General features: G+C 47.5%; 1 protein-coding gene and 1 long non-coding RNA gene across 6 annotated transcripts; one reads left to right on the top strand and one right to left on the bottom strand.

Moving 5' to 3' along the window:
- Positions 1 to 1955: 1955 nt before the first annotated feature.
- Positions 1956 to 19020, top strand: CELA1 (chymotrypsin like elastase 1). Its single transcript, XM_030322629.1, has 8 exons — positions 1956 to 2063; positions 2742 to 2824; positions 3978 to 4078; positions 4958 to 5083; positions 5870 to 6006; positions 7251 to 7396; positions 17921 to 18070; positions 18863 to 19020. The coding sequence occupies exons 1-8, from the start codon at positions 2024 to 2026 to the stop codon at positions 18878 to 18880; spliced, it is 801 nt and encodes a 266-aa protein (XP_030178489.1). The 5' UTR covers positions 1956 to 2023; the 3' UTR covers positions 18881 to 19020.
- LOC115518990 lies at positions 7858 to 22278 on the bottom strand. 5 transcript variants are annotated; one of them, XR_003970367.1, is made up of 5 exons: positions 21626 to 22278; positions 15531 to 15651; positions 11862 to 11948; positions 8680 to 8796; positions 7858 to 8241 (listed from the first exon to the last, which is right to left on the bottom strand). It is a non-coding gene; the product is annotated as an uncharacterized LOC115518990 (long non-coding RNA). The 5 variants fall into 5 exon arrangements; XR_003970365.1 differs by lacking the exon at positions 7858 to 8241 and having other exon boundaries at positions 8557 to 8796; XR_003970364.1 differs by lacking the exons at positions 7858 to 8241; positions 8680 to 8796; positions 11862 to 11948 and adding an exon at positions 12761 to 12800 and having other exon boundaries at positions 21626 to 22234.
- Position 22279: the final 1 nt, after the last annotated feature.

The raw sequence follows: 22279 nt of genomic DNA, 5'->3' as shown, positions 1-22279 counted from the left end.
TTATTTTTTTTTTAATTTTTTTTTTTTCAACATTTATTTATTTTTGGGACAGAGAGAGACAGAGCATGAACGGGGGAGGGGCAGAGAGAGAGGGAGACACAGAATCGGAAGCAGGCTCCAGGCTCTGAGCCATCAGCCCAGAGCCCGACGCGGGGCTCGAACTCACGGACCGCGAGATCGTGACCTGGCTGAAGTCGGACGCTTAACCAACTGCGCCACCCAGGCGCCCCTAACTCATTCTTTTTAAAAGCTGGAGAGTGCCCCATCATTTGGTTACACCTAATTTCTTTCACCTTTCCCTGCTGATGAACACTTGGGGTTTTTTTTTTTCCCAATCCTGCGACAACTTGGTGACAACCTCTACCATAACCCGCGTCCTCGTACATTTATTTTTGTGCCTGTGTCTCTTTCAAAAGGATTGCAATCCTAGAATTAGAATTGCTTGGCCAGAAGAAACACAATGCCTCAACATTTAAACCACAACTACTGTCTACGTCTGGCCCGAACGGTGAAAATGGGAGTGTGACCAGCAGTGGAGATGAGGCTGGGGCATGCAGACTAGGCACCGGTTGCTGGTTGCGAGGGCCTTAAGTGTCGTCCCTGAAGACTTTGGTTGTTATGCAAACACAGATTGGGTGGCCCTAGGCCAAGGGTACGGAGGTGAGTGTGACATCGACGGTGCCCTTAGAGGCTTACTTTGGAGTATGTGATATTGAGGAGTAATGTTTAGGTGGCCCTAAAGGCCTCCTCTTGGGCTTCTCATCCTGGAGCTAGAGCTGGCTTCTTCTTTTTTTTTTTTTTAATTTTTTTTTTTTTTTTTTTTTTTTTTAGAGCTGGCTTCTTAACTAGGGAAGTGGGGAGAGGATGGCCAAAGAGGCCCACTTCCCCAGCCCAGCTCAGCTCAGCCTCTTCCCCATCTGCTTTTATTGGAATCCTGGCAGTCAGACTGGAAAGGGGGTCCTCCGGGTGCCCCGAGAGCCATAATGTGATGGCCCCGAACTCTATGGCATGGCCTACGGAGCTCCTTCCTACAGCTTTTTCCAGGCCTCTCTTGCAACTGCAGGCATGAACCTTGGATTCTGGAAAGTGTCTAGGCCACAAAGACCCCCAGGTGAACCAGATGACTCTCCTGCCTCCCTCCAGGCTTCCTGGCTTCTCTCTGCCTAAATCATAGCCCCGCTCTTGGCCCTCTGCTCTGGGGCCTCCCGACCCAAAGTCCTCTGCCCGCCTCAAGGCGCCCTGCCCTGCCCCTCCCTCCTTTCTCCTCTCCTGACTTTGACAGTCAGGGCCCTTTATCACCTACAGGCCAAGGCCTGTTCCTCACCTGCTCCCTCTGCCCTCCATGCTCACAGCGCTCAGACCATCTCCCTATCCTGCGGCTCCCCCTTCTAACCCACCTCATGGTCTCCTTCTCTGGGAGCTCTCTGGTTGGCTTTCTGTCTGAGTCTCCCCAAACCCGTTTCTTAGAATTCACCAGAATTCTCTCCACCATCCCTACTTGGTTTAGTCCTCCTGCATTTACACCTCTGTCCTGGAGGCATAGCCCACCTTCCTCGTTGGGCAGGGCGAGGTCGTGGTCTCTTCTTTTTGCTAACTACTCTTCCCTCCTCCACACCCACCCCTTGCCTCCACCTCCTGATGCACTGAATGGATCTCTGCACTTACAGTGTCACTGAGGACAGTAAGGCAGTGACAGACTGTGAAGGGAGCACCCTGATGGAAAGACCAGCCCTGGTTCCCTCTCTTTTTTCTGAAAAAAGAGTTCACTGGATGCCTTTCCACTGAATGCAGATGCTTAAGTCAGCCCTAACCTGACCTTGTTCTGCCTTTGAACAACAGATAAATTAGTTTACTTGAAAATACATCTTTTCATTTGTATTTCCACGTCACCTGTGATTTTCCCCGGCCTTCCATCTGCAGCCCTGACAGCTGGCAGCAAGACGGTCAGCAAAGCTGCTGATAAGAGGAGTACAAAGAGGGCTTGGTTCATGGCAAGGGGGCAGTGGTCTACTCGGCCGGCAACATGCTACGCTTCTTGGTGCTCACCACCCTGGTCCTTTATGGTAAGTGGGTCCTCGGGCCTGACTCCTATAGGGCGGAGGATTTGGACAGCAGAGCCAAAAGCTATCCTGAAGTCCAGGCCTGCTCTCTATCCCAGGGTGAGATGGGACACCCTGTGGGTCTAGCAAAAACTTTACCCTCCTGGAATCCAGGGTAGGAGCAGTGAGGGCCACTCTCCATGCAGGACCCTCTGGATGGCAGGGCCTTGAGCCACGAAACAGAGAAGCCCCTTTCATGGGTCTGGGCTTCCTTACCACCCTCATCGACAGGAAGACATCCTCAGCAGGTGTCTGGCTGGGATGTGCACTGCCGTCCTTGCCCCCTGGAGAATCCTGCCAAAGCACCGTATGTGTGGGTAGAGGGGTGAGAGGTCACCTCGGGCCATTGGGATGACCCCGAGCAAGGCTGAGACCACAGGGAGCCTCTGGGGCCCTAGCCCAGTGATGTGAGATGGGTCCTTCGTAGCATGCCAGAGTTCTGGGACACCTGGGGGGTGGGGGGAAGCAGAAGCCACTCAGACTCCCCTGTTTGGCGAAAGGGCTCCCATAACTCTCAGCTGGGCCCCTCACTTGCTAGGGAGGAACTGTGAATTCGCAGACAAAGCACAACAGCCACCCTGCCCCCCACCCTGAGCTGACCCCATGCTTAGTCATCACTCACTTTTCTTCTGCCCCACAAAGGACACAGCACCCAGGACTTTCCAGAAACCAACGCCCGGGTAGTTGGAGGGACTGAGGCCCGGAAGAATTCCTGGCCCTCGCAGGTGGGTGTTCCTTCACAGCCCCAGACTTCCAACAAAACGAGAGCTGCATGTGTGCTGGTATACAACATCATGTGTGTTTGTGCACATCCTTACCCACAAGTTCTCTAACTGTCTGGATTCTAGAGGTGAAAGGTTGAACGGGTCCAGGCTTAAGGTGGAAAAAGCATACAAAAGGTTTGGGGGAGGGGATCTGAACACCAGCCACACTTACTTTCCCAGGCACGCACCCAAACCCAAACCACATTTATGTTCCCAGTGGCACGAGCAAGACTGCATGCCAGACCCACAGCTCCGAGTCCCAATATCCTGACACACACACACACACACACACACACACACACACACACACCACTCCGCACTGTGTGCCTCTGCATTCAAGCATACCCCCACCCCACCCCCAAGTAGAGCATGTAGCTTATTTAGCTATTTAAAGCGTTTCTACTTTCGTCACAGGGCAGCTAGGCTTTGAGTTAAGCAATTCTAAATGCGTAAAATTGGCAAATTAACTGGTGAATAACCACACTTTGAGAGGAATCACTCCAATTGGAATTCAATTCAGTTCACCGAAGTTTGCACCCGAATTTTCAGAAGTAGAGCGATGGTGGAATACGAGGTGCTGAGGAAGACATGAACTGATAAAAATGAATATTCCAGTGGTGGTTCTGAGTATTCCCTGAAGTGGGGGGACAGGACATGTCTGGAGGTCATTGGAGGGGGAGCTCTGGAGACCTAAGCCTGTGGGCTTAGGTGATGGAGCCATTCCATGGCCACGTTTCCTTCCAAGAGGGGATGCAGGTCAAAGGACCTGGGTTCTCGGCCCTTTGCATCAACCCCGAGTGGGGATGTCAAATACGCTGTGTGTGTGCCTTTCCTCCCCCGTCCACGTACACAGCAAACATCACCCAACGGTGGAGCACTCCCTGCTGATCCCGGGGCCGTCTCCACACCCCTTCTCACCGCCACTCCGAGGAGCCAATAGCGACCGATCAGCAGAAACTGACAGGTCAAATGAAACCCATTTGCCATCTCTGGCCCACAAAGCTGGAGAATGTTTGGAAGGATGGAAGGAATGGAAAGAAGTGTAATATGCAGTTTGGGGCAAAGCCTTTTAAGAAACGCCAACCTCTCCCTCCTTTCTCTCCTCCCCTTCTAGATTTCCCTCCAGTACCTCTCTGGGGGCAAATGGTATCACACCTGTGGGGGGACCCTCATCAGACAGAACTGGGTGATGACAGCTGCTCACTGCGTGGACCGGTGAGAAAAACAAAACCCAGCTTTGCTGAGCCTCTGGAAGGGGAGAAGTCTGGCTTTTCTGGAGGAAGATGTATCTTTGAGCACTCAGGACAAGCCTTTAAGGGGGTGTTGGGGGGCCTGTGGGGAGGTAGTAGACTATAATGAAAGGTACAGATTTTGGCATCGGGCAAGCTTAGGTTCCCATCCCGTTTCGCCTTTTACCTTTGTGCCTTTGGATGACTTCCTTAGCTTCTCTAAGCTCTCATTCTCTTATTTCTAAAATGGGGTCATAATACCTACTTTGCCGAGCTATTGTGAGGATTAAGTAGGTAAATATTTAAGTGCCTGGTCAATGCCTGGCTGGCAATCATTTTTGTTCGTATGTGTCTTGAGCAACTGTTCTCAAATTTGAGCATGGATCAGAATCACCTGGAAGGCACAAATCAGAGCTGATTTGGTGGGTTCAGGTTGAAGGCTGATAATCCGCATTTCTCACAAGTTTCCGGGTTATGCTGGTGCTGCTGGCCCAGGGATCATGCTTTAATTTAAACTATTTCTTTATCCTTCCCTCAAAATCTCTCTGTGGGCTGAGAGCCATTATTTCATTTATGTTCACCATACCTCTCCCAGGTTATGAGATACTCAGCCTCTGCTGCTAGGTTTTAAAAATGGGGCGGTGAAGTTCCTGGTAGTTTTTGTCACCGCCACAGGTTAGTAAATTCGAGAACGAGGGGGCTTGTTACTTCCTCGTCTTCCAGGCTTTTTCATCTGCCCTCTGCCTGGGCCAGTTACGATGAGTTCTTGTTCTAAAGATAAGATGTGAGATGGCTTCCCGACTTTTCTCTGAGGGAAAAGAGCCCCCCGGATCACTCAGGGCTTCCTGCTCTTCTCTCGCTCCAGCAAAATGACCTTCCGTGTGGTGGCTGGAGAACACAACCTGAGCCAGAACGATGGCACCGAGCAGCGTGTGAGTGTGCAGAAGATCGTGGTGCATCCCTACTGGAACAGCAATAACGTGGCCGCCGGGTAGGGACAGGGCTGGGCTGGCCTTGGGCTGGAGGTAGGGGGCTGACTGGCCAGCAACAGGGGCTTGGCTTCCCTCACGTTCATTCGGAAGGACTCTGAGAATTTAGCTTTTGGGAGGCTTGAGAATTTTGGCAGGCCTTTGTGACTTGTTTGATCTAGGCTGGTTTGCGTGATTGGGTCACCTGAAACTCCTTCTCTGCAGCCTTCAAGGTTTCCATTTCTGCTGTTACTTAGTATTCATTTTAGGGAATCGACTCCGTCAGCAAAAGTAAATGTCTTAAAATGAATCTGATCTGAGAAAACTCGTGCCAGACTGAGCCATACGCTTTGGGAAAGGAGGTAGTTAAAATGGTGGTCAGTGCTGGGGGGCATGAGGGGCGGGGAGCGGGTTCAAGGAGCTGGGATATTGCCGCGGAGTTTTCAGACCCACGCGGCACGGTAGGTCTTTCTTCCCTGAGAATTCTTCTCTACGGCCAAGATCACAGCACTCGGCTCCTTTCTGATTCCCCATTCATTACTGAGAGACGTAAGCCCCACTACCACCACCGAGGTCGCAGAGGCCACAGCTATACCACAACACCAAGACCTCACCAGCAGGTGCTGCTGTTCGACAAGTAATATCCTACAATCCAGCTGTGTTTGACTGAGTCGGAGGCCGAGCAAACCAGCCTCCCCCCTTCTCCGAGTTGTTCCTTTCGAATTCTATGCGCACACAAAGGCTTAGTGAGGGCCGCCCCGCGCGCCGACCTTGACGGAAGGCCTGAGCAGGCTCGTTTCCTCCCACAGCTATGACATTGCCCTGCTGCGCCTGGCCCAGAGAGTTACCCTCAACAACTATGTGCAGCTGGGTGTCCTGCCAGCGGCGGGAACCATCCTGGCCAACAACAATCCCTGCTACATCACAGGCTGGGGCATGACCAAGAGTAAGTCGCCTGCGTTGGCAAAATCCACCACACGGGGCTTGAGTAGGTAGCTGGGCTTCTAGGGAGCATTTTTCTGTAGCCCTAGGTCGCAGCCCTAGTCAGGGACGAGGAACCAGAGATCGAAGAACTGGTGCGTGAAATCGAGCTAAGAATAGGCCATGGAACAGTCAAGTCAGAGATTCATAGAGTCTTATAACTGAGAAACAAAACAAAACAAAACTTACCACCTTCCCTCACGGCGTATTTTTACAAGCCTCTCATAACCTGAGGAAACTGAGGCCCAAGAAAATTAAGACCACATGACTGGTTAGTAACTAGTTCGCTGGAGCCAGGACCCGGGTATCCTGGCTCCCACTCTGGTGGTCATTACACCATCACGCTACCTCCAAAGTCGCCAGGCTGTGGGTTGGGGTGAATAAACCAGAGGTAGCCGTAGGTCCAGAGGAGTGAAGGCAAAAGAGAACTCAGCTAGCTCTCTTCTGCTCATCGCGGGAAGAGTTCTGGTAGGCAATGCCATCCAGACAACACAGAAAGGTAGGACGGGCTATGAGCAGAGATGGTTAAGAAGGGCAGGGACATTAGGACTGACACAGACATCTGTCAGCCAGGAGGCGGTATTTGAGCTCTGGGGGAGAGGCAAGGCCTTGCCACAAGCAGCCAGTCTGCTGGGAAAACCTAGAGCTGACAGAGAGAGAGAGAGAGATGCTTCTAATGCAGCTGCTCTCAGTTCACTTAATATCATAGTGGTTCGACCTCCTGATCTCTATAACATGAAAGCATCGTTGTAAGGATGCAGAGAAGTAATTCATGTGCAAAGGCTTTGAAAAGTCCAAAGAGCCAGATAAAGGAAAGCTGCAGCAAGCTCTTAGGAAATGAAAAGAAGGGTGTATGGTCCCGGTTCTGCTTCGTGGGGTTTACAGTGTGAAGTGAAAGCAGGGGAGTTCTCGACAAATACGACCATTCCGGTGACTTTAAAGTGCTTTCCTTTTTTTAAGCAGCAGTAGGGAGATTGGAGGTTGGGGGTTGGGAGCTTGGGAACAGTGATCAAGGATGAGCCCTGAAGGAAGGGGCCTGTAGCTTGCATATAAAGTGGGGAGGGGAGAGGATCTGTGGCACGCCCTGGAAGGAGCTTGCCCTGAGTTCAGCTTTCACTGGAGCTTGGGAAGGCTTGGGAGGGTGTGGAAGGCTCCCCCCGCCCCCGAGGGGGTTTGGGGCAGACCTCCAACGCTGTGTGTCCTGTTCAGCCAACGGGCAGCTGGCCCAAGCCCTGCAGCAGGCTTACCTGCCCAGTGTGGACTACGCCACCTGCTCCAGTTCCAGCTACTGGGGCTCCACCGTGAAGAGCACCATGGTGTGCGCTGGAGGAGACGGAATTCGCTCTGGATGCCAGGTGAACACATGCAGGAGGCATCAGGAATCGCAGGCTGGGCCCCTCCCCTCTTGGCCTCCCAAGCCCCGCCCCCAACCTTTTCCTCACTCCCTTTTCCACGCCTGCTCCCACCCCCTGTCCAGACTCCGCTTGCTACTCTGGCGTCTCAGTGAGAATGAGTCTGTGCCGGGAACTCGGCACTCAAGGAATCTCCTGAAATTCACCCTGACCTCAGAGGCTTGGGTGTGGCCCAACATTTGCGTGTATGTGTGCGTTCTTTGGAAGTTGTTTGTCACCTAGACTTTTTACAGCCTGGAGTGGTGGTGGTCGTAACTGTGTATAAGAAAAGCTCTGTTCCCATCGATCCCAGCTTTCCTTGTACCTCCTTCTCCACCAACCCTTTACCTCCGTAGTATTTCCAGGAGTATATACGGATGAATGGGGCAGGGGAGAGCGCACAAAATAGTGTTATAACCATTTATATATATATGATACATGGGATCCTCTTCTATTTAGACAAAATCAATCAGCAGTGTACCGTCTTATAGATTTCTTGATGCAGTTCAACAAATGTTCTTGATTACCTATTAGAGGCCAGGCACTGTGCTAAGTGTTAGGGATACAAAGATGACTCAAATACAGTGTTTTAGTGGAGGAATGGCAGGAGCAGACATATGATAGAACGTGTAATACAACGTGGGTAAGTATCATAATAAAGATACGCGTAGGGTGATATAGGAGCCCAAAAGATAGGCCCTTACCTGTACCTGTTGGGGTCAGAAAAGACTTGCTTCCCCCCAAGAAAGTGGAGCCTGTAGTGAGTCCTGATGGTTAAATGGGAGAAAGCCAGGCATAAAGGGGAAAAGCTGTTCAGAGAGAGAGAGAGAGAGAAACAGCATGAATGAGGGCATGGGCCAAGAAACCATCTAGAACACTTAGAGAATTACAGGGTGTTCCCTACAGCTAGAGCAGAGGTCAGAGCCCACAAGCCTCCAAATCCACGGCCTGTTTCTCTGCAACCATTCTATAGAATGCTTTTTACATTTTTAAATGGTTGGGAATAAATGTACAAAAATAATGTCATGACACATGAAAAATATAAGATTCTAATGTTCATTAAAGAGCATTTAATTGGAACAAATACAGCCATACTTGTTTATTTACATATTATTCACGGCTGCTTTGATAGAGTTGAATAGTTGAAACAAAGACTCCACGGGCTGCAGAATCTAAAATGTTTACTATTTGGCCCTTTATAGAAAAAGTTGGCTGACCCTTGGGCTAGAAATAAACTATTACCATACCAGAGAAGGTCTGGAGAGGACACTGAAGGCAAGCAGGAGCCACATGACTTAGGGCTTCAAGTGCCATGTGCAGGGGAAGAAAATTTTTCCTTCTTCCTTCTAGGTTCTTTGGCTCACCTAATAATTAAATTGACATAGGACAGATTAGCAGGAGAAAAACGAATTTAATCTCATATGTGCAGGAGCTCATAAAAATATGAGACTCAAAGACCTTTTAGACAAAGAAATAATACATCTGTGAAGCATTGGCAAGACAAAGAAGTTTGGGTTTGGTGCAAATTAGTGAAGACCCAACAAGGTGAGGTAAGAGGGTTTGTTCTATAGCCCTGAATTCCCTATATCCAGCCATAAGGATGTCTCCTTACCTCCTGGTGCGGGGGGGGGGGGGGTACCTTTCACATGGGACATTTATTTTCTGCTTTCCGAGAAACAAAGTAGGGTTAGAATATCCTTCTTACATTGTCTGTGCTTAAGTAACTTTAATTCAAAATAATCGATGTCCCAAGGTGGTATATTTTGGGGCAGCCTGCCCTAAATCTCCATCACATGCTTAGGGACATGAACTTTATCTCTTGGGCACCGGGAAACCATTGAAGAGTTCTAAAAAGGAGAATAGCATTATCAGAGTTGCCTTTTAGAGGTATCGTCTAATGACAAGGTAAGCGTGTCTTTGAAGAGGGGAAGGGTGGACGAGAGACAGGTTAGGAGACTATTGTAATTATCTAGGCAATAAATTTGAGGGCTTGAACTAGGGCAGTGGAGAGGAGGGAGAAAGAAGGAGGATCTGGAGTGACTTCCAGGCATCCGGTTTAAGTGATTTAGGGGAGGGGTTTGCTGCCTCCAATGACAGAAGGTTTATAGGATTTGGGAAAGAAGGTGATGAACTTGATTCTGAACAAGTTGAGTCTGAAATCCCAATGGGACATTCAGGTATAATTAACCAGTAAGTAATTAGATATAAAGAAGAAGAGAGTGTGGGGAGAGCTGGGCTAGAGATACAGCAGATGAGCTCCACTCCCCACCCCAGCCACCCCCATCCTGCAGGGGAAAGGTTGTAGAATGAGAAAAGAACAGTGAGTTGAGGAAAAACTATGATAACATGAATACTTGAATGCTGCAGGGGTAGGTGGAGGACAAAGAACCCATAAGACCTAAGAGGAATGAGAGGTGATAAGGGTTTTCCAGAGTCTCAGGAAATACTAACGTGTCATACACAGTATGACACAGTGCATCCAGGAGCCACAGTAGATCACTGAAGTGCCGACTTGGACAGTTGGTGGGTCACTGGTAACTGGCAAGAACAGTTTCAGTAGACTGGAGGGGGTAGAAGTTTTACTGAAGGTAAGAAATGAAGAGGCAACAAGAAACATAGTAAGGAATGGAGAATGCTCTTCCAAGAATCTTGGGTGAAAGAGAGGGACCAAAAAAAAAAAAAATAAAAGTCTGGTAGCTTTAAGGAGGATGACAAGTCATGGAGGGGCTGAATATAGTATGTTAAAATTGAGTGTGTTAATAGGCAGAGAAGAAAGCATCTTGTAGAGTCAGCGAGAGGAAATAACGGATAGCACAAGATCCCAGAGGAGGAGCGATGGAACCAAGAGCACAGGAAGAGAGACACCAAAATGTGCGCAGATATGAAAGAGTGTGCAGGCTGGGTGGCTGGAGCATGGCAGGTGTTTGCATTATTTTGTCTATGTACTTATGAAATAGGAGTCGGGTTGGATGCTGATAATGAAGGTACAAAGGTTGTATGGATCTGGATTAATTCAAGTGAGTAGGACGATGACTGACCTCCAAGATGTTACTGATAGAGTGAGGTTGCAGACGGCACAATGACTAAGTGAGCGTGTGATTCACTCCATTTTACTCAAGACCCAGTTGCAGGGATGCGTTAATCCAGGGCTGGGTTTTCCTGCATTACTGGAGCTAAAGGACAAGACTGCAGACCAAATGCAAGGTCCGAGCTAAGTGGAAAAAGAGAAGCCAGCTGTAGGATGGTAGGCTGACTGAAAGAGTAGAATCAAAGGACCAAATGTTTCTGGTGAGCACCTAGAACCATGGAAGTAAGGTGACCAACTCATCCCAGTTTGCCCAGGACCTTCCTAGTGTGAAAACATAGAAGTCCTGTATCCTGGGAGCCCTACATGCAGGTAGAGACTGATAGGTAAGCACTTCTCTTCCAGGTCCTCACCAGCCAGCTTCCCCTATTACCTTAAGGTTTAACCTTTCTGAGTTAATTCACTTTCCCTCTGCTCTCTCAGGGTCTTTTTTTTTTTTTTTTTAACGTTTATTTATTTTTGAGACAGAGAGAGACAGAGCATGAACGGGGGAGGGGCAGAGAGAGAGGGAGACACAGAATCGGAAGCAGGCTCCAGGCTCTGAGCCATCAGCCCAGAGCCCGACGCGGGGCTCGAACTCACGGACCGCGAGATCGTGACCTGAGCTGAAGTCGGACGCTTAACCGACTGAGCCACCCGGGTGCCCCATCTCTCAGGGTCTTAAAGTCTGAATAAGTAGAGTACTTTTCTTTCTGCAGCCGCTCTAAACTGACAATTCTCTGAGGCAGTTGTGTCTCCAGATCCCTTGCCACTGGAGTTTCCCAAGAGCGTGTCTTCTGGGTTTTCTGACTTCTGGGTCCCCCAACTCTTCACCTCAGAATGGATCCACTCATTCCCACCGAGCTCCTTCCCAGCTCTTCCTTCTGCCCTCAGATCCTCAGCCACACCTTCCATCTCTCCAGAGCCTGTGTCTCTTTTCAAGTCAATTAACATAAGATGATAGTGTTATATGTAATTTAATTACCTTCCATTCCTCTAGCCCAGAAACACTCTCAACTCTCTATTAGAATTTGGGTGGAAGGTTTTTAGGTTGTTTTGTTTGATTTGTTTTGAGTGCAGTAGTCTAAAGAAAACATCCTCTTTTCCTAAGCAGTAGTTGGGGTGTGGTACGGCTAGTTCCTTTTTAAAAGAATCATCCCCAATTTGAACTTTTGGTGTCTTTTCCTTTTAAGCTTCAATTTTTCACGAGGCTATATGTATTAAATTGCTTAAGGTGACAAATAAAACTATGAGTTTAATGATGGAAAAGAACAATCATTGTGTTCCTTCCACTCTTCTAGATCTCCCTCCCCAGAAGGGACCACTTTCAACTCTTGTCAGCTGATGCTTTTGGGGTCTCCATACCTCTATAAAAATAAACGCTTGTATTCCTACTTTTCAGTTCAGGCATTATGGGTGATGTGGATCTCTCTTCCTTTTTCACAGAGGTACCTGTTAAATAACAAAAATTCAACTGAGTAAATGTGAAGATCAAAGTGGCTTTATTCAAGGACTCAGGAATTGGGGAGCACCCCATCTAGCAAATAGAAAGAGCTCCATCAAGCTGCAGAAAAGGAAAAGTTTTTAAAGGCAGAGAGGGGGCTGGAATAAAGGAAATTATTAGTAAAGAATGCCTTGTTTTAGGCAAGGTTGTCCTCCCAAGGGGAACAGAGAGGGTCTCTTAGCAGATTACCTCCTCGTGCTGACCAGGAAATTCCAGTTTGGCTGGCTGAAGGTCACGGTTCTGAAAGAAGCTGAAGCTGCAATTAGATTAGGTGTTAAGTCTTGGTGGGGTTTAGCACAAGTGACTCAGTTTTGGATCTACTGTCTCCTTAACAATTCCTCACTTTTGATCAGATTCTCAGCTGACAGGTACGATAAAAATTTATGGCATTAGTGCTACTCTCAGCAACTGCCCTGTAGTTCTCACACCTTTTTGTGAAATTTTGTTGATCCTTTGTGTGGTATTCACAGGTCATATGGTTTTTTGCTTAATCTCTGTGATATTCACAGGCCATGACTTCAGGTTCAACGATCTGTAAGTTGTTCGTTCTCTTCATTCTTTTTCTGATGTTCCCGTTTTGGGGAGATGATTTTCTTGGTGGTTAGTGGCTGTGAACATGCATTTAAAACATTTGACAGGGGGCGCCTGGGTGGCTCAGTTGGTTGGGTCTCCAGCTTCGGCTCAGGTCATGATCTCATGGTTCAGGGGTTCGAGCCCCACATCAGGCTCTGTGCTGACAGCTCGGAGCCTGCTTCGGATTCTGTGTCTCTCTCTGCTCCTCCACTGCTTGCAGTCTGTCCCTGTCTCTCAAAAATGAATAAATGTTTAAAAAAAATTTTTTTTAAATAAATAAATAAAACATTTGACAGAATAACAATGGACAGGGGAGACTATTATGATTACTACTCTCTCTCTCTCCCTAAAAAAAAAAGAAAAAAAAAAGAACTTTGGCTAGAGAGTCTAAGGATTTTTATTGGGCAGCTATTGTCTTGGCAACAGATTCTACAATATCTTTAAGAGTTAAAGAGAGGTTTCTGATCATATGCTCATGTACCTTTACTCCTAACCAGGGAAGTGTAGCCCTGCCAAAGGAAGTGAATCCTGAATCATGAAAAATTCCTTTCTAACTCAATGATCTAACTCGATGATTCTTTTCTAACTCAATTCTTTCTCCAACTCGGTGATGTAAATCCAGGGCAATTGTACAATGAGGTGTCTTAGTTCATTTGTGGAAAGCCTAGGGGCACAGTTGGATAACCTAAAAGGCATTTCCTGGCTATGTGCTAGCTATCTTGTCATTCATAGGCCCAAGGGGAGTGATAATTACCACAAAGACAACCCCTCTCAGGGCACAAAACACTTCTCAGTAAGATGGCACTGTTAATGGATTCATTCTCAGGGATTGTTGCATTTGTCCATTCAAGCCAGGGGTCAGTTAGGTCTTCTCTCGGCCTGAAATAAAAAGTTGTTCTAAGTTCCAGAGGTTATCCCCCTTAGCCATGGCCCAGGAGATACGGATGATGGCATTATCTTTCTAGGCCAGCTCCAGAGTGAAGGAAAGAAAGGGAAGAAGAAAGGGGTTCGTATTTAGTCAGTTAAAGTATGAAGTCTTGATCTGGCATCTTGGGAGGAAGCAAGTCTACCTCCATGTCAGCCACTTCTCTTCCTAGTCACTTTGGCTAGAACATCTCCAGTGTTTGTGTAGGACCCGATGTCAGGTGGGACCTTCTTCAGCTGTGAGATGCATGTCCAAGTCCCTGGAATCTGACCACCATCTGGGTGGTGAGGAGGACCTGGGGTAGTCCCTTCCAAGGACTTTCAGGAGCAATCTGTGTTCTTATTGATTCCAAATCAAAAGGGTGAGAGAACATTGGAAATGTTAATTTGAAGAGTCAGAGCCAGATTTTTTTAGGAAACTAGAATTCAGGATCCAGTTTATAAGTATATAATAGAACCTCAGAGACGATTAACAGGATTAGAATCTAATACAGATGATAGTGTAAACATAAGTTCTTCTCTCTACACTTACCTTGATTTTTTTACAGAAGAATTAGTTTGTTTACATTAAACTTTGCCTGATTATTTACATAAGTGCAGCAAGAATAGTGACTGACCACGTAAGTTCTTTTTAAGACTGCTTTGCTGGAATCTTACAAGTAAAGTGCCAGGTCAATCTTTCCATGAGGCTTTATTGGCTCTGTAAAGTCAACCTTAGTTTCTTTCTTTCTTTCTTTTCTTTCCTTCTTCCTTCCTTCTCTTTTCTTTTCTTTTCTTTCTTTTCTTTCTTTCTTTCTTTCTTTCTTTCTTTCTTTCTTTCTTTCTTTCTTTCTAGTTTTGAGAGAGAGAAAGAGGAGGGGCAGAGAGAAAGGGAGAGAGAGAATCCCAAGCAGGCTCCATGCTGTCAGTGCAGAGTCCAATGTGGGGCTCAATCCCACGAACTGTGTGATCGTGACCTGAGCCGAGATCAAGAGCCAGATGCTTAACCAACTGAGCCACCCAGGCACCCCGAGTTGATCTTAGTTTCTTGAAAGTGTCTGGTCATATCTGAGTCTATGCATAATGTTCTCAAATATGGTATTCCAGTCAGAGCTTTGGTAATATAACCAATGTTTCTAATTGTGTCTTGTTACAAGGAGATCAGATTCTCATTGAACCTATGTAAACAACTAACTGTAGCTTCCCTGGAACAACATGGGCTTGAACTGTGTGGGTCCATTATATGTGGATTCTTTTTTCAATAAATATACAACAGTAAGTGTATTTTCTCTTCCTTATGATTTTCTTCATAACATCTTATTTTCTCTAGCTTACTTTACTGCACGAATACCATATATAACACATCTAACATATAAAATATGTGTTAATTGACTGTTTCTCTTATCAGTAAGGCTTTTGGTCAATAGTAGGCTACTAGTAGTTATACTTTGGAGGAATAAAAAGTTATACAGGGATTTTTTACTACACAGGGAGGGACAGTCAGTGTCCCCAACCCCTATGTTGTTCAAGGGTCAACTGTATATTGTCATGAAAAGACTACTTGAGAATTTTTGAATTCTGGAGGGATCAGGTAGGGAAAAAACAAGTAAATGTTTCACCTTTGGTCACAAATGTATATCTTACCAAATTGTTGATAGCTTAAGAGAAAAGATAAAAAGGTTTCCTAAAATTTGGAAAAGAAAACATTAGACAACCAGTAGTGTTTTAAACAAGAAGTCATACAAATGATAATCATCCTCTCCTCCTCAATTCACTCATGCCCATGTAATTAACATCTGTCCTATTTGAATCCATTTTTCCCACTAGTTCTGGAAGTTCTCACCCAGTTCAGTTGCTTGATCTGAAAGTTATCAGGAACCTGTATTCTAGAGTACCCGTTAGATTCTTTTCCATGAATTTCTCTGAGGATAAAACACATTTGCAGGAAGCTTTTGTAAAACAGTAACTCTCTGTACATGATAAAAGACCAGAAATGCCCATTATTAAAGATGTGATGAGAGTTCATTCTTAATGGAATTGACAAAGGGACTTACCCATGGCCCTTGGAAATGGTGAGAAAGACAGTAAACTCAGTGTTTGCAGAGTTTTATGCCTGTTTCTTGGTGTCCCCAAAGCTGTCAGAAGTGCCCTTTGCTCTGGCCTCTGCCACCAAATCTGTTAAATAACAAAAATTCAGCTGAGTAAATTTAAAGATCAAAGTAGCTTCATTCAATGATTCATGAATCAGCATCTCCTCGAGCGAACAGAAAGCAGCTTCACTGAGCTGTGGCAAAGAATGCCTTGTTTTAGGCAAAGTGGCCCTCCTAAGGGGTCTATCAGCACATTGCCGCCTAGCATTGACCTAAAAATTCCAGGTTGGCTGGTTAAAGGTCACATTTCTGGGGGAAACTGAAGCTACCGTTAGGTTAGGTATTAAGTCTTGGTGGAGTTTAGCATAAGTGACTTTATTTTGGGCCTGCTGTCTCCTTTTTAACAGTTGGAACGTTTTGGAAGAGTGCGTTGTGATCAAAAGCAGCATTATAAGTGAGATTACATATATCTTCATGGAGTTGACGGCTGTTCCTGGCTGTCTCCATCCTTTCAGAGACAGGCTTGGCACGCACAAGCACGCATATGCTTTATTGTGGGTCGCTAGTCCTGTGTTCCTGTATTTCTCTTTCTTCTTTGATGCTGCAAATCCTTCAGTGAGTTCATGAGAAAGGGAAGCGTTTTTGGGTTTTGTTTTTTTTTCCGTTCCTCCCCCCTCCCCTTCTGGCCACTACCACTCTGTTCTCTGTATCTATGAGCTTGTTTTGTTTTGTGTTTAGATTTCACCAGTAAGAGGGATCATCCTGTATCTGCCTTTCTCTGACTGCTTTCACTGAACACACTGCCCTCGAGGTCCATCCACATCGCTTCAAATGGCAAGATTTCCTTCTATTTTAAGGCCTGAACTCTTATCCATGTTGTATTCTAAAATCACTTTTCATTTCCTGCAGAACTTTGTTTTCCCTGGAGTTAAAAACTGTCTTTAAATCGGCAAAATATATGCCCATTTTATCACTGATTCGGCCCCACACTTCCCCACTAATTTGTTAAGTGACTTCTTTTACCCTCTCCTGACCCCAGTATTTTGTGTTTTTGTATGGGTTTATTTGCAGTTGTCGTGAGAGAGCCTTGGTGGGTTTTCTCATTTTAGAAACTCCAGAACTTTGGTTCTGAAAATGTTTGTTTGTTGATGACTTCTTTCCTTCCATTTTTTATAGTCTCTTTCTAGAATTTCTGTTATTCACCTATTTACCTCCTTAGACGGTCCTCTTATTTTCTTAGTTTCTCTATATTTTGTTTGTTTGTTCTACTGTATCTTCCAATCCTTGCAACATTTCATTTCTACTATCATACTCATAATTTCCGAAGGCTCTTTTTGTTTTCTGAATGTTTCGTTTTGCAGTATGCTGTTCTTGCATCATGGATGCAATACTAATCACAGGTTTTTATTGCTTGTTTCCTTCTCCCTGCATACCCTTGGCTGCCCCTTCATTTTTTGTTCATTTCTTTGTCTCTTCGTTTTGAATTCTATTTTTATCTTAGAGGCTTTCTTCAGATGTGTGGTACTCCTTGACCATCTGCTTTCGTTTCAGAGTGAGGTAATAAAAAGTTGATCAGTAGCCGTGAGCCTTCGGTGGGATTCATCCACGCTGAACTGGTCTGTTGGGTGACCTAGTGAAGGTCTGGTGGTTTCAGTGGAGGACCTCTAATGGCAGGATCTTTAGGTCTTCCTTCTTGTGCTGGTCAGATTTTCCAGAGAACTATCTTTTGATTTTCTGTCTGGAATTATAGAACTGGCATCCTGGGAGCTGAGTAAGGAGGAGCGTGTCCAGGTAAACCCAGGTTCCTCTGATTCTAAGCCTGAGCATGTAACCATTACCCAATGTATCATTTTCTCTCCCCTTCACCCCAGTTTAGTTTCATGTGTTGACTACTTACCCTGTGTCTAAAGGCTAAGTCTAATTAGAACCACTGGTCTAAATGCTGGGGATGAAGACATCATGAGGACACCCTACTCCCCCCACTCCCGGGTTCGATTTAAGTCAATAAAAGCTATTGAGCTTAAGATATTCAAAGTTATATGCTAGCCCTGTGGAGAGGAAACGTGTCAGTAAGACACAGTCTCAAAAAGCTGTTTCAAAAAGCTCATAGATAGGTGTGGCAGGTAGAAACAAATTATGAAACCAAAATACAAGGCAGAACATGACCTAAGTGCAGCAAAAGAAAGGACAGGAAGATGAGCTTCATCTGGATTGTGGGGATATGAAGGAAGTAGGGATTTGAATTGGAGCTTTAAAACTGCACAGGGTTTGCATGCAGAAGTGGGGTATAAGCAAAAACAAAGGTGCAAAGATTTTAAAATGGAGTTTTAGGACCCTCCTTCTCCTCCCTGCAGGGTGATTCTGGGGGCCCTCTCCATTGCCTTGTGAACGGCAAGTATGCTGTCCATGGAGTGACCAGTTTCGTGTCCAGTCTGGGCTGTAACGTCTCCAGGAAGCCCACAGTCTTCACACGGGTCTCTGCTTACATCTCCTGGATCAATAATGTAAGTGCTCTCAAATGACAGGTTGAAACAGGGTCACCTGGAGACCCATACACTGGCGGGGCTGGGGAGCGATAATTGGACAGGGAGGCCATCATCTTCCTTACCACATTCGTTTACTCCTTTCCCTTGCCTCCATGATGCATCTCCCCTCAATAATGCTGCCATCCCAAGTTCCCCTCTGCATACCCGCTCAGCCGACATCACCCAAGTGCTTACTGTTTAGGGTAAGGTGGTGACAACAGCAGACCTCAACCGGGCATATGGCAGTGCTGTCCTAAGTCAAAGCCAAGAGAAAAACAGCTTCAGAAAGTCCTGCGGGCACCTGGGAAAGGGAAGAGTCACTAACATTTTCTCCCATGAGCTCTTTCTAAGGGCATTATGAGAATCTGCTCTACCCTTTAGCAAGAGGTTTTACTACCTTAGATGATGCTTGAAGGTTAGATGAGGCTTTACCTACACTGACCTAGTGGTAGCTTCACAATCATCCCACCTATGCCCTCTAGCCTTCAAACACACTCTGGAGTCTCGTGGCGTGAACTTTGATTCACAACCATTTCAAGGCCTATTCTTGCCACTAGGTGCTACATATGTGCCTAGAACATTGAATTGTCCTGACACAGCTGAGACCTACTTCCTACCATACCCCTACCCTCCCTCCCCTGCCCCCCCCCCAACTCCCTCAACTCCCCTCAGAAGCCCAGGGCCGGGCTACACTCAACCAGGAGCCCTGAAGAAAACAGAAGGGAGGGAGGCAGAAATTACTGACTGTGGACATATTGGCTTTTCCTTCAGGTCATTGCTTCCAACTGAACGTCTTCCTGAATCCCATGGCCTTCCCAAGATGATGCTTAGACCCACGAAAGGACTTGAGGCCATCAAGGAAAAAAAACATTCTGAGAGGCCATTGAGCCAGATCCAGAAAAGCAAATAAAACTGAATATGCATGATCATCCTGAGTCTTTTTGTTCGCCATTAGGCCCTCTAGAGGAAATGGAGTTATAGGACCCAAGTTGGATTTCACATTTCTGTGCTGGATCTTCCGTTTACTGCCATTTCACAAACTACGCCAAGTGGGAGTGGTTTTACGTTACTCTTTTTTGCATCCTTTTAGGACCCACCTAGCCATTAATCTGCCCACCCGGTATTTTCTCCCATGTACATTTGCTATATGCAAAGGCACAGAGTGCTTTCGAATGTTCTTGAGTGACAAAGCGTGCCCTGACTCTCCCAGGTAGATTGTGGGCTCATCCTTCTTTTGTTCCCCCCTCCAGTGCCTAGAACAGGCACTCGTCCCACGGTTCTGGGCGATGGTAACTGCTAGGAAACACTACAGATCGGAGGATAGGCTTCAGTAGTAGGTCAGATGCCAGCAGACAAAGAAAGTGACAAATTACAAAGGAGGCTAGGGAGGCGAGAATAGAAAAAAAAGGAGAAGATACTGAACGAAGAAAGGAAAGGGTTGAGCAGAACTAAAAGGGAGAAGAGACCGCAATACAGAGCCTCCAGCTAAGTGTGAGTCAGCATGTCAAGGCCAGGACTGAAATAGACCACCGGATCCAGGGTTCTGTAAACCACAGAGAACTGGGAAGCTGATAATTCTGCCTCATCCTGGCCGGGGCTCAGTCTGTTAGAGTGGCCTACAATCCACCGAACAGGGAACCGAAAGAAGGCTAAGAGGTTGAGAAGCAGCTTTTCATAGCGATCACAGAGGACCAGACCGGAGGGAATAGGTAGTTAACATTATAACAGGAGAAACCGGCTAAGACTGGTCCTGGAATGTGCAGGCTGCAAAGTCAGCAGAGGCCTCTGGAACAGCGTAGGCATGCACTGTAAGAAGCTGGGTCAGGACGTCTGCGTCCCCATCTCAATTCCAACACCGAGGAACCGGGGAGCCTCTGGGCAAGTCACCAGCTTTTTCTGACTCACTTTCCTCCTCTAGTTAACTTCTGAAGATCGTCCGTGCTCTAAAACCACAGGATTTGGTGATCATCAATTTCAGTTCCCAAGAGACTGGCATGGAAGAGAGTTTCTTAGGAAGCAGTGGCTGGGGGCTGTGTGGCTGAGGATGCCGTGGACTCCTGTGAGTGACATCGGTGTTGCCCTCCTTCTGCTAGTGACAGACCTGTTATCATCACCATCTTCTCTCAGTGTTCCCACAGCACCGCCATCCTCTGGCCTTCTCCCCTCTTCTTCCCATCCAACATCAAGTCCTTCCATTTTCTGTACTCTCACCCCTTCTAGAACAGCCCCACGATGAACATCCAGAATAAACCCTAATGATGTAGAACCTGACAATTTTGTATCCACCTCTATAAATGCATTAAGCACATAATATTATAATCGTCTGATGACCAGCCCATCTCCACCTTCAGACTTCAAGCATCTTGAGGTCAGAGACTGCATTTTTAACGTTTATTTATTTTTGGGACAGAGAGAGACAGAGCATGAACGGGGGAGGGGCAGAGAGAGAGGGAGACACAGAATCGGAAACAGGCTCCAGGCTCTGAGCCATCAGCCCAGAGCCCGACGCGGGGCTCGAACTCACGGACCGCGAGATCGTGACCTGGCTGAAGTCGGACGCTTAACCGACTGCGCCACCCAGGCGCCCCACAGAGACTGCATTTTTAAAAATTTATCTTGAGGCGCTTGAGTGGCTCCGTCGGTTAAGCGTCCAACTTCGGCTCAGGTCATGATCTCACAGTTCATGGGTTCAAGCCCTGCGTGGGGCTCTGTGCTGACAGCTGGGAGCCTGGACCCTGCTTTGGATTCTGTGTCTCCCTCTCTCTGCCTCTCCCCCTGCCTCTCAAAAATGAACAAATGTTAAAAAAAAAAAAAAATTTTTTTAATTTTTTTTAACGTTTATTTATTTTTGAGACAGAGAGAGACAGAGCATGAACGGGGGAGGGTCAGAGAGACAGGGAGACACAGAATCTGAAACAGGCTCCAGGCTCTGAGCTGTCAGCACAGAGCCCGACGCCGGGCTCGAACTCACGGACCGCGAGATCATGACCTGAGCCGAAGTCGGACGCCCAACTGACTGTGCCACCCAGGCGCCCCCAAAAAAATTTTTTTTAATTTTATCTTGGTTTTCCAACCCCCAGCAATGCCCGGCACACAGCTGACCCTGAGGGCAGTATGTCTGTTTGGGGGAATGGCCTGTAAAACAATCGAAGACAAGCCTCCCTCTCCACACTCCTCAGGAAATTATTTTGATCCTCTTCCCTTCCTGGAGGAATGTTACCTCCGCTGTAAAATCCATGAGTAAATGGTTCCTCCAAACCTACTGTTCCTAATTTCCAGCTATCCCCTCAAGGGAGACAGGAAGTAACTTCCTTTCGGGAACCTTCTCCCTCGGGAAGGCACAGATGTAATCTCAGCAGCCTCGTCCCCACTTTCCTGGTCTGTCTTCACTCTGCCTCCACCCAGTACAGGCCCTAGTCTGTCCAGCCAGAAAGTCTGCCCCCTCCCCCCCCACCCCAGCATGAGCTTCCATTCTCTCCTCCCCAGTCCTTTTCCAGTAAGATCCTCTCCTTTCCCGGGGACCCCCATTTCTACCTCTGGCTCTGTTGTTGCTCCCTTTCAAATCCGCCTGTGGAGTCCTGTCCCTTTCCGCGCTCTATCCCTCCAGTTCTAGGCTTACTGCCAACCTCTCCGCAGAGGCTTTCCATCTTTAAAATCCCTGGCACCAGAAGCGCATTTTACTCGACAACCCAGGAGACGTGCCCGCGGACGTGAAACACGTTTCCCCGATGTGGTCAATCCCCGTGCTAAGTGGAGATCGCGATCTTTTCTACCCCATCGGTCCAGTGGCTTCCCGGTGCTGAGGGTTTCGGCGAATCGGCTTTCTGGCGCCAACGTGTCCTGGCTCGCAAGAGAAAACTCAGTTCCCTGGGGCTGGCGCGCCCGTCCCTCGGGGCCGCGCAGCACTGACGCTGGGCTTGAGTGAGCGCCTCCTGAGGGCAGGCCCAAGTTTCCAGCCTCCTCCTGAACAGGTGCAGCCCCCAGCCTGGGCTCCAGAAGTGCCCGGTGGCCTCGGGGGGCTGAGCGGCGGTGGGCGTGGGGGCCTCAGGGCCACCGTGGCGGCGCTGGGGGGGGCCTCTCGGAGAGCCCGTGGGGGTCTCGAGCGGCGTGGGGCGGGGCGGCCACGGCCACGGCCGGATGCGAGGCATGCTGGGAACCGCACTTCCTCCTTGGGGGCCTCCAGAAAAC

The sequence above is a fragment of the Lynx canadensis genome, chromosome B4 (genome assembly GCF_007474595.2).
Source record: "Lynx canadensis isolate LIC74 chromosome B4, mLynCan4.pri.v2, whole genome shotgun sequence".
NCBI classification, from domain to species: Eukaryota; Metazoa; Chordata; class Mammalia; order Carnivora; family Felidae; genus Lynx; species Lynx canadensis.
The sequence above is the reverse complement of the archived record's forward strand: the minus strand, read 5'-3'. Positions and strand labels throughout refer to the sequence as shown.